Source organism: Sceloporus undulatus, chromosome 1, assembly GCF_019175285.1.
Source record: "Sceloporus undulatus isolate JIND9_A2432 ecotype Alabama chromosome 1, SceUnd_v1.1, whole genome shotgun sequence".
NCBI lineage: Eukaryota > Metazoa > Chordata > Lepidosauria > Squamata > Phrynosomatidae > Sceloporus > Sceloporus undulatus.
Genome location: NC_056522.1, coordinates 201,230,213 through 201,242,677, shown reverse-complemented (window position 1 = coordinate 201,242,677; position 12,465 = coordinate 201,230,213). Strand labels below are relative to the sequence as shown.

Here is a 12,465-nt window from a genome sequence, read left to right as displayed (position 1 = left end):
ATTTCTTTCTTTGTTTTTTGGGGGGTGGGGTGGGGTGGTATTTTTGGCAGTCCCTCAGCATAACCCATCATGTTTAACAAAAAAAATTGTCACAGTACTTTATAAACTTGAAAGTAGAATACTTTTAAAGCTTCTCTATTCTGTGCTTTAGGATCTGATGAACCCATCTGTAGTTTCTTTAACACCTGAGACCTTCAGTGAGTTGGTGAAGAAACGGAAGGAAAATGAAGTTTGGGTGGTGGATTTCTACGCTCCATGGTGTGGTCCTTGCCAAGCTTTAATGCCAGAATGGAAGAGGATGGCCAGGGTAAAAACATGCAACTAGGATCCCATGTCAATATAGAATACACTGAATGTGAGGATATGCAGAACATACACCTTCATTTCCACAGCATTTTCTGTGGTGCTACGGCAACACTGGAGCCAGGGCGGCATAGTGGCTTGAGAGTTGAACTTTGATTCTGGAGACCAGGGTTCACATCCCCACTTGACCATAAAAACCCACTGGGTGATGTTAAGCAAAGCACACTCTCTCAGCTTTAGAGGATGGCAATAACAAACCCTCTCTGAAGAAACTTGCCAAGAAAACCCTGTGAGAGGGTCACCTTAGGGTCTCCATAAGTTGGAAACTTCTTGTTGTTATGTGCCTTCAACATTTCCAACTTATAGTGCCATTTCCAACTTATAGCAACCCTAAAGTGAACCTGTCATGGGGTTTTCTTGGCAAATTGCTTCAGAGGGGATTTGCCACTGCCATCCTAAGGGTAAGAGTGTAAGTTTACTGTAAACTCATTAAAGTTTACTATAACTTGCAGTAATGTTGGAGGGAGCTATATCAAAGCAACCTCACCACCAAATTGTTTTATCTCAAGTTTAAAAAGCCATGTGGAAAAGCAAAGCTGTCCTGGGCCCAGTGCTATTCAACATCTTTATCAATGACTTGGATGACAGAATTGGGGGCATACTTATCAAATTTGCAGATGACACCAAATTAGGAGGAATAGCTAATGCCCCCAGAGGACAGGATCAAAATTCAAAATGACCTGAATAGACTAGAAAGCTGGGCCAAAGATAACAAACTGAATTTCAACACAGAGAAATCTAAGGTACTACACTTAGGGCAGAAAAACTAAATGCACAGATATAAGATGGGGGACACCTGGCTGAATGAAACTACGTGTGAAAGGGATCTGGGAGTCCAAGTAGACCACAAGTTGAACATGAGTTAGCAGTGTGATGTGGCAGCTAAAAAGGTCAATGCAATTTTAGGCTGCATCAATAAAAGTATAATGTCTAGATCAAGAGAAGTAATAGTGCCATTCTATTCTGCTTTGGTCAGACCCCATCTGGAATATTGTGTCCAGTTCTGGGGACCACAATTCAAAAAGGACATTGAGAAACTGGAGTATGTCCAAAAGGGGGCAACTAAAATGGTGAAGGATCTGGAACCCTATGAGGAAAGACTTAGGGAGCTGGGGATGTTTAGCCTGGAGAAGAGAAGGTTAAGAGGTGATATGATTGAGGAGGGAGCAAGCTTGTTTTCAGCTGCTCCAGAGATTAGGACCCAGAGCAATGGATACAAGCTCCAGGAAAAGAGATTCCACCTTGACATTAGGAGAAACTTTCTGACAGTAAGGGTTGTTCGACAGTGGAACACAATCCCTTGGAGAATGGTGAAGTCTCCTTCCTTAGAGGTCTTTAAACAGGCTGGATGGCCATCTGTCGGGAATGCTTTGATTGAGACTTCCTGCATGGTAGGGGGTTGGACTGGGTGGCCCTTGCAGTCTCTTCTAACTATATTATTCTATAATTCTATGAACTGAAATAAGCACTGCATAAAGTGGGGTGGACAACTGTATGGGGATCAGAAGGCAATGTCCTCCCCAGACTGTTCCCTTGCAGACTGCATGCCCCCAAACACAAACATATAGCAGGCCCAAATAGCTCTGCTTTCCTCTGCAGTCCCTCTCAAAATGACATCCCATCAATTCCCATTACCATTTTGAGAGTGACTGAAGCAGAAGTATCTATGAGTGATAGCAAGTTCTAGATGCTTGTGGAGGTAGGTGGCACTATTTTTGCATGTTTACATGGCTTTGGAGGCTTTCTGTGTCATTTGGAGGCAAAATGTGCACAAAAATTACACCATTTTGTGATTTCTTTAAAAAAATTCAGAGATTTCAGGTGACTGGTCTGAGGTTTCACTGGCTGCAAAAGTGGAGTTCTGGGTGCAGGCCACATGTTTCCTCTAAGGGATTAATATGTCAATGACTAAACTCTTCCACTCATTTGATTTTAAAGCCTGCGTAAGAGCTTTTGGGGGGGGGGGGTTCATGATGAGATTTTAAAACATTGATTTATACATACATCTCACACAGGTGCATAAATAGCCAAGACACAAAATGAGAGAGAAAAGGGCAGGCACAGATAAAGACTGATTGCCTCTATAGGATGTTGAGGCGAAAACATAGCTCAGATATCAATGAGACTACAGAGGAGACATATTAGCAGATGTACGTGCTTTAATGTGTTGATTAAAAAGGCTTCTTCCTTTATATCCTTACAGAGGAAGCAGAGAAGTGTATGATTCTGCATGTGTACAGGTCTGCTTCTTTCACCAGAATTAAAGTGTGTGCCCTCAAAAGATCAGAGAATAAACAAACACTGACCCTCTGTGTTAGAATGACAGACTCCTGAAGAAGGCAGATCTGATTGTTATTTCTTTGAGTTTTTTTAAAATTTGTTTTTTTGGATTTGGGTGTAAGTTATTTTTGCAATTCATGTTGAATAATATTCCTCTGTTTCAGTTGCTGAATGGAATGATCACAGTTGGCAGTGTGGACTGCCAAAAGTATTTCTCTCTTTGTCATCAAGAAAATGTTCAAGGTTATCCTGAAATAAGACTCTTCCCACGGAAATCAGTTTCAGCCTATCAGTATTAGTGAGTAATTCAATTTCCTACTATTTTAAATTGAAACCTTGCAAAAAGGGAACAACCATGCTTTCTGTTGAAGTTCAATTAAGCAGGTACAGGCTGAGTATCCTTTACCTGGATTTCCAAAATCCAAAATACTCCAAAATGCAAAATTGTCCAAATTGGGTGGCTGAGATAGTGGGTGTATCTATACTGTAGAAATAAAGCAGTTTGACATCATTTTAACTGCTATGACTCAGTGCTATCGAATTCTGACATTTATAGTTTTGAGAGATATTTATATATCTACTAATAATCTAATAATTTGTGGATGATGATGATATTGATATGTAGTCTGCCCTGGTTCCCCATCAACCTATAAGCCTCAAAATTCCATAGCATTGAACCGTGGTAGTTAAAATAGTGTCAAACTGCTTTATTTCTGCAGTCTGGCAACAGCCTCTGACACCTTTGCTTTCAGATGATTCAGCATACACAAACTTTGTTTCACGCAAAAAGATTATCAAAAATATTATGTATAAATTACCTCCAGGCTATGTGTATATAAAACATAAATTAATTTCAAGTTTAGACTTGGATTCCATCTCCAAGATATCTCATATATATGCAAATATTCCAGAATTTAAAAAAATTTAAAATCCAGAACACTTCTGGTCTCAAGCATTTCAGATAAGGGAGACTCACCCTGTATTGAATAATCTGGTCAGAAACTAGCTGTGTCCATATACTGTTTTGGTGATGGAGGGTAAGTTTTGCTTGCTAGTCTGGACTTGCGGTAACTGAATCACACTCTGTTTAAAATTATTATGGGGTAGGGTTGGATCACAGATAACATATAGAAAAAGACAATTATAAAGTAAAACACCTCACCTTCCAAACATATTAACTGGATAATTTATTAGGGTTTGTAAAAAAAATTAAAAATGACTCATTAAGTCCCCCTGGATTCTTGGGAGTAGAGAAGTGTCTTAACCCGGTATCATAACAGTGGGGCCACAGATAGCCTTCTCAGAGAAGAGCATTCTATATGAATCATTCCCTATTATTTTACTTTGGTTACCAGTGTGTTGCTTCGTTTGACACAACATGTCTTAGAATCACTCCTACATAAGAAACAGGTAGAAAATTTCATGCCAGTATTAAAAGTCCCATGTATATATTTTTCAGCAAAGCTCTTTCAGCAGAAACTAGGAGAGGAGTCTAGTATCCACCCAAACATGAGAATATTTCATGGGAGAAAACCATGGCACTGTGAATCCAGTGAAGGGAAAATACACAGTATTTGTGCATCTCATCTGAAACGTCGTCTCTTACAGTATATTTTAATATTTGCTTTGATATCTTCCCACAGTAGCTACAGTGGCTGGCACAGAGATGCCTATTCACTGAGAAGATGGGCACTAGGGTGAGTTGTTACAGTGAAAGTTGTTTAAAACATAGTCACACTGTTTTGCTGCTAATGTGTTCTTGAGACATTTTGGTAAAGCAGTGATGTATTGAGAGACTGATCACACATTACAAGCAGCAAGCATGTAGCACGTCCAAGCATAACAGAAATGTTGGCCAGTCAAAGCTCCTTGTGGTGAATGGAAAGGTCCTTATATTGGTGTACACAGTTTTTATAAACAATACATTTTGCACCTCTGTTGTTGCATTCCCAAATGGCACAAGCTGTTCAAGGTTTTGGTTTTTACTTTTGCTAAAGGACCTTGGCAGAGATAATTTGAGGCAGCTACTCACTTCCTGAGGAAATGAAGAACTTTCTGAAAAGCTGTGCTGCTTTCAATCGCACTGATTTTAAACTGCTTCTTAGTATATTCATTTGTAATGTTTTCATTTGTTTCTAACATTATTGACAGTTTAATTATATTTAATGTTACGCATGTGTATGTTTTAGAAAATGTTTTCATTTGTAAACTGTATTGAGTCTTAGTTCTGGGGGTGGTGAAAACAGGGTATAAAGAAAGTAATAAGAACAACAAAAACAGTAATAGTGGTAGCAGAAGTAGTAATGACTAATAAGAACAACAGTTATGAGTCATGGTGTTGAAATATCATCTTATTGCTTTTGATCCTGGAAGTGTCAGGAAAAAAATTAAATGGACATAAATTATCCTAGACCCCTAAAAGAAAAAATGTTTGAATTGCTGTTTCAGAGTGAAAACTGTATGCTTTTGACCTCAAGTTACTGAATATTTTTTGGAAGCAGCTTATGTAACTAAAAATCAAGATCCTCTATCTTTTTCTTTTTTTTAAGGTATTTACCTCAGGTATCTCTGGACCTGACACCTCAGAGCTTCAGTGACAAAGTTCTGAATGGAAAAGATCACTGGGTCATTGACTTCTTTGCTCCTTGGTGTGGCCCTTGCCAAAATTTTGCACCAGAATTTGAAATCCTAGCTAAGGTAAAGGTTATTATTTTTGCAGCACTAGCAGGCTTATTCAGTTGAACAGATATCAGTTGTGCAAATTAACCTAAACACTAGGCCAGAATAAAAATGTATAGGATGTATGTAGTTTTTCTAGTTTACATTATGCCTTTCAGACAGATTGCCAGCTTTTCAAAACAGTGATATGGAACATTCAAGGCCAGGACATGTGAGCCAGACCTACATATGGCTAACATCCAGGTTTCATGAGAGGAAGGACTCCTGTGAAGAGTTACAGTCTTCTATAAAATCTCAGAAATCTCAGCTTTCATAGGAACCCCAAACCCCTGAAAATCTTGTAATGGTGGCCAGCAGCCATTACAAGGAGTGGAATTGTACTTAGTGGAAAGAGAAGGCTCTGGCAGTATCCACACATTTCAACTGATAACTGAAAATACAGGATTTTTGGCATCCTGTGTATTGCTCATGCAGGGCAAGCCTTCTAGCCTTTAAATAAGGGGCCTCCTATATGATAAAGGATGTTTGGTACCCCTACTTCCAAAAGCATTTTGAGATAAATACAAAGGCTAAACAATAAGACCGGAGCAGAACATCTTATGGCAACCAGGAATTCAGTTCATTGGCTCTTCTGGATTATGGCTGTATCGGTGAATTGGACTTCCCATTAGAAAGCCCTGTCCCATCAGCACTTAGAAAATTCTGCAGTCAGGTTATTTAGTCTATCATGAAACCAGCCTTTTAAGACCTTTTTATCATTTATTAATGACTGCTTCTAATGGATTGTTTTTGAGATTAAACTAAATAATCCAGCAATACTTTACTGTTTTGCACTGATTGATTTTAATTATTTTGTTGTTTGTTTTGTTTACTGTATCACTGTTACCTGTCTTGAGTACTATTTTATTTTTACTGGTAAGGCAGAATAAGCAATCAGGTCTTAACATTTGCTTCCTTTTCCTTCTCTCTTTCTTTTAAAGGCTGTTAAAGGAAAAGTGAAAGCTGGCAAAGTTGACTGTCAAGCTCATGCTCATATTTGTCAATCTGCTGGCATCAGGGCATATCCAACGGTTAAATTTTATCCTTATCATGGAACAAAGGTAAAAACAAAATTGAATGATATAAGCTAAGATGTCTGATGCTGTAGCTCAGCTTTAGAGTACTATAGAGCATGCAGAAGCCTCCAGGTTGAACTCAGGGCATCACCAGGTAGGGCTTGAAAAGGACCTTCTCAAAAACCTTGCAGAGGAGCTGCCAGTCAATTCATACAATACTGAGCTTGTAGATGGGGAGGGGCAAGTAAGGGCTGCCTAAGGCTCCCCCAGCAATTTTTGGTGTCCTGCTAAAATTCCCATCCCAGAACCAGCATGGTGTAGTGGTCTGAGTGTTGGACTAAGAGACCAGGTTTTTGAATCCCTGCTTAGCTATGGAAACCCATATGGGTAAGTCACACTTTCTCATCCTCAGAGGAGAGCAACAGCAAACTGCATCTAAATAAATCTTGCCAAGAAAACTCCCTGATGGGTTCATTTTAGGGTGATCATCAATTGGTAATGACTTGGAGGCACACAACAACAACAGCAAACGTGTCCCACAAGCCCCTACATGCTCCAGAAAATTAAATGAGGAGGAAGGTTTGCCACAAATGGGCCAAAAACAGTCAGTGCTGCTCCTGACAGCCTATAGGAATCACAGTTTGTATTGGAACACTCCCAGCTCTCTCTCAACAGCCTTCCCCTCAAAAACTGTCCCAAAACACACCTCAAAAAGTGAATACTAGTCACTTCCTGGTTGGATACTTGACTTTTATCACTGCAGCAGGTTTGTATGGGTGAAAATTGGCCCGCAAACCCATTGCAGTTGACTAGCCTTATAATAGCTTGCAATTAGGCTGCTTCCTAGCTAATGAGAAGGCTGTAACATTCACACACTGTTTTCATATCATAGTTTTAGTATGAAAAGGTACAAAATAGTATGACTGCAAAAATTTTCAAAGTCTTACGTACAGTTGCTGAAATGTGAGTGCAAATCCTACTCATTGGCCACATACTGTTATTCTTCTAACACTGTGTTCCAGGAACAGGTCCCTTCAACTTCTTACAACTTAATACCATGCTAAAGGTGGTCTCAATTTAGATATGTGCCATTATCCTACATAAGAAAGCAATCCACAACCTACAAGACAGGCTTGAATCATGCTTTAACATATCACTGTCAGAGTAACTTCTGTGTGGCACCTAAGAAGGTGCTTGGGTATATAAACTGATTTCTGTGGCTGTAGATGTGTAACACCAAATGTGGTCGTAAAAATAAAATATGCATGGAGCAGATTTACTACCTCCCTCACAACTTACCCATTAAAAAATCCAAAAAAAAAAAGTTTTGTTGAGGTAATTCTTCTTTGATTGCAAAGTTTTAATGGCAATATTTTTTCATGCTTATATTGGCAATTTCTTTACTTCAACCCATAAATGAGTGTTTAGGCCACAAGTGGTAACACCTTCCCTCTCTTGCTCTGTTCTTTGTTTAAAGAAAAATGAATTTGGGGAACACATAGATAGCCTCGATGTGAAAGCCATAGCTGAACAACTGATGGTGAAAGTAGAAGAAATTAAAAAGAAGAAAAAATCTTCCAGAAAGAAGGTGGGCAATGTTGTTTTGAGATCCATGAATACAGATGGTTTGCCTTATTTGTCTTCAGCTATTTGAGTATATGGGCCTTTTTTTCACATATGACCTTGTAATGGAGGCAACACTATACTAGTTGCTGCACCTGCTGCAGCCTTCCCTGCCCGTCAAAAAGGTTCACTAGAGACCCTCCAGCACAAGACAGGAAATATAGAGGGCTGTCATGGGAAGGGGGGGTGATGAAAATCAGGAACCTTGGTTTATGGAAGGGTAAAAGCATTCCACCAAGGCAAAGCCTCCACAGGATACAAGCCTAGCAGGCTGTACGATGCTTCCAGGATTCAAATCCCTGCTTGGCCAATTATGAAACCAATTATGTGACCTTGGGCAATTTACACACTCTCGGCCCAGAAGACAGTGGCAAAACTCCTCTGAAGAAAGCATGACAATAAAATCCTAGGAGAGAGTTGTTATAAGTTAGAGTCAAATTGAAGGCACAGAAAAACAAATGTGTATGTATTGGATGTTGCTTCGGCGTTTTTCATTGAATGAATCTAGTGTTCCCAAGCTTCATGATAATAGGAAGGAAACATTTTCTTGTATATTTTATTTTACCTATTGTTCTTTCTTTTTCTCTCTCACTCTCCTTGGTTGATTTTGACCATCAGGATGAACTCTGAGTCATGGACTGAATTCCAAACATACCGAGGCTGTAGCAGTTAAAATATTGGACTGTGTTCTTCAGGAAGGAAAAAAGAAACGCCAGGGGGATTCAAGGACACACTGATTATCCCCAAAGATGCTGCATAACTTACTCTGAATGATCCAAATGAGACTGGCAGTCATCGTGATATGCTACCTCTGTCCTGAAGAGGATTTAATGCTCTGGTTAGGGACTTGAGACTTGGTCAGTAGGGGATCTGTAGGACTTTTCCTTCAGTCCTCTGAATCTCTCCTTCTCCCTACAGAACAGTCTTAACCTGTGCTGAAAAGAAAACCTAATTCCACCTGTGAAGCAATTCATGAACAGACTACTCTGCAGGCTAGAAAGCTAGACGAGAACAATCTCTGCTTCCCATGAGAAGTAAAAGAATGATCAGAAGAACTCTTTTACCTCTGTATTGCAGTCAGTAAGCTTTTTGCCCAGGATTCACTAAGTAACTGAAAAGTATGTGTTCAGCTTCTGTAGCATTTGAGTATTCTTCCAATGACTTGGAAGAACACTCAAATCTTTTTTATGGTTTCAGTATATGTCGATTTGGGGGAGGGAGGGGCTTCCCTGTGTGTTGGTTCTTTTATTCAGATATTAATCTGCCTTGTACAGATTTTGGCTTAGCCTTTGGGGAAACTCCTGCATGCGCCTGAAAACGGTGATACTGGATTCTTTTTATGAGATGCAGCAGTGGCATCCACTAGGTGGCAGCAAGTTAGTTTGTTATTGGTTGGAATAGCTGAAAGCCAACACCAGCAAGGCTATTTCAATGGTCCCTTAACTCCCAGTTTCTCTCAGTTGGACTGGTAAGCCTGATTAGAAATGAAACCTAAACTTTTTGGCATCAAAGCTGATGTATGCTGAAAAACAAATGCAAAAACTATGTATTACAATGTTGATTTTCCACAGACTTCAGAGTACATCAATTTGGACTTGTTCCGTAGGTTTCAAAGCAGGATACTCCTGTCTAGGTTTGAGGCATACATTTAAACCATTTTCCTACCAGCCTCTTCTGTCTTCAGAGCAGAATTGTAAAATGTAAATGCTGCTCTTTTTGTGCAGCATTTCAAGTGCCTTCTGAATGTAGTGGTCACTGGAGGATTTTTTTTTTTAGGTTTTCCTCATTAGACTGTCAATCTGGCATCAGTGTTGGAAGTGTAGTGTCCTTGATGTGCAGAAATACAGTGTATATTTTTGACAGTGTTGAATTAACACTTGCCAACATTTCAAATCATTTGTCTGTATTAATATCTGTACTGTAGTTGCTGTCCTGACATTAATTTCTCACACTGGAAATTTGGAAGAATAACGTTCTCACTAAAAATGGACTATCAGGTTCCTGTTGGCCATTAGTAATACATCACCTTTGCAAAAGGGTAGATTCTATCCATACCTTGCATGTATTTGTAGAGACAGGCTTGATGGGCATCTGAATAACTCTGCATATGCAAAGATCGGGCAATCTTTAACCACATTTCTATTATCCTTGAGGTTTACGTGTTACACAGAGGCAGCTCAACTGTGAATATGCTTCTATTATTAAATTACCAGATTTTCAAGGGTAAGGTCATAGATACTTACATTTTACATCATAATGGCGGGGTACAGACCGCCGCTTTGCAGCGGTCTGGCGCCGCCGCCAGAAGGTCCGCGGGGGAGCCGGAGCCTTCAGACGGCCCGACTCCCGCGCGGACCGAAAAAAGAAGCTCCAAAATGGAGCTTCTTTTTGCGTCGCGTTTGCGATGTAGCGAGGCGCCAGGGGCGCGCTCGCTACGTCAGCAGCGGCGCGACGCGTCTGGACGCTGTGCGTCCGATACGCAAAGATGGCGGCGCCCATGTAGAAAGGGCGCCGCCATCTTGTACGCATTGACTACATATTAGGGTTAGGGGGGTGCGGAAGCACCGCCCCTTCCTAACCCTAATACGTATTCAATACGTATTTTTTGGCGGTTTGTAACCCGCCAATCTTTATTACCCCATCACAATTAGGCCTAGTGATCACAGGTAGTTAGATTATCTTCTGATATTAATGACTTTAAGAATATTTAGTACTCTTTCCTTAGTACATTATGGTATTAAATATTAAAAGAACACTCAAATAGGTTGAATTATACCACACATTTGTGGTGGAGTGGGGAAGTATTACAAAAATTTATGCTGAATCAGTTTCTAATGTTTCCTACTTGAACTATGCATTATTCACAAATATATGGTTCTGTCCAGTATATTTTTTTCCCCAGTTTTCATGATGCTGTGCCTCCATTCAAGTTCTATTTAGATTTTGTAAGCTCCAGTCTAAAGGAAGCAGTTAGTACCCCCAAAAACAGTATTAGGTAAAGTCTAAATTACTCTGATTCAATATTTAGTAACATATTTATGAGATCCTGTCAAAACTTCACTGAAATCAGAATTCATGTGGGTCATATGAGGCACCTCGTAATGTAAGATTTTTAAAAAGTCTTCCTTGTATAAAACAGGGATGAGGAAAATCTGGCCCTACAAATGTTGCTGGCCATCATCCCTCACTTTTGGCTCTGTTGGCCAGGGCTGATAGAGAGTTAAAGTACAACATTCGGAGGCCCACACATTTCCCGGTCCTCATATAAAATGTTGGAAGTCAATATGGAGAGGAAATTAGTAATATAACTTTGTTTTTTACATTTACACTTGGGAAACTATCTTCAGAATCATGTGACATTGCAAGACTTAGGGCCAAAACAGATGGCTGTATAGGGCGGCTTGATGCCACCCCTTAGAGCGCTGGATCGGGGCCGCGGCAACTGCATGCCACGGCCCCGATCCAGCTTTTTCTGACACAAAAAGAAAAAAGGGCACCCTTGCTGCTGCTGCAGTTTTTCACCATTCCTGCAACTTCTAAACGCTGTCCTGCCAGAGCCCTGAAAAGCTGCTATCTTGTAAACTGCCAGGGGGCTTCATGGCAGCTTCCTGTCGGCTTGGGGGCATCCATCGTGTGTACGCCACACCCCCAATGTGCTGGGAGGCCGGCATATTTTGTTGGTCTGTTCCAACCCTTAGTATGCTAAGGGGGAAGTGAGAAGAAGCACAGTCTAAGATGGCATCATCCTTGAGTCTTCTTAAATCAAATACTGTACATCTATAACTGCTTGGGTATGGTACCCTGTAGAATGTAAGTTAAAATATTTAAATGTCTAATAACAGACACTGGTTTATGTTATGGGTTTCTGCTCCCTTAAAAACAAAATTTGTGAGACAGGCAGAAAACACTCTTTTGTTGCAAAAAAGTGACCTGAACGATGCTTTTGGAAAGATGAAACTATGTTCAGATCTTAGAAGCTTGTGGCAAGTTTGCTGATTCAAAGCTATCACCAGCAAAAGTTCTTGTTTCACTCCATGATTGTTCTAGTTGTAAACCAAAGTTCATAATAAACTCAATTTTTAATATTTCCAGATTCTGAGAAGCATGATTTTATCTAAACATCTGTGGCTTTCTGTTTTAAATCAAGGTTTTAGCTTTAGTGCATTAACAGCCATTTAGGAGGAAACTTGTTTCTGAATAGTAAAATCTCTGACAGCAAATAGACAGAAAATTGTTGTGTACTTTCAAGTCATTTCCAACTTATGCTGACCCCCTCACAGGTTTTCTTGGCAAGATTTTTTTCAAGTCTGCCTTTGCTTCCTTCTGAGGCAAAGAGAGTGTGACTTACCCAAGTCACCCCTGGGTTTGCATGGCCGAGTGGGAGATTCATATCCTGCTCTCCAGAGTCTTAGTTCAACACTATTTTAAACACAGAGGTATTTTGAGTCATTAAAAGAAAAAACTA

General features: G+C 40.0%; 1 protein-coding gene across 1 annotated transcript in view; it reads left to right on the top strand.

The window, feature by feature from the left end:
• The window catches only part of DNAJC10 (DnaJ heat shock protein family (Hsp40) member C10), a 35,554-nt gene extending 25,302 nt beyond the window's left edge, over positions 1-10,252 (top strand). The window contains exons 18-24 of the mRNA XM_042446012.1: positions 152-307; positions 2,808-2,941; positions 4,287-4,340; positions 5,193-5,340; positions 6,303-6,422; positions 7,855-7,965; positions 8,619-10,252. Of these exons, the coding sequence (XP_042301946.1) occupies positions 152-307; positions 2,808-2,941; positions 4,287-4,340; positions 5,193-5,340; positions 6,303-6,422; positions 7,855-7,965; positions 8,619-8,630 (735 nt within the window). The 3' untranslated portion in view covers positions 8,631-10,252. The remainder of the gene's footprint in view (positions 1-151; positions 308-2,807; positions 2,942-4,286; positions 4,341-5,192; positions 5,341-6,302; positions 6,423-7,854; positions 7,966-8,618) is intronic.
• The last annotated feature ends 2,213 nt before the right edge of the window (positions 10,253-12,465 follow it).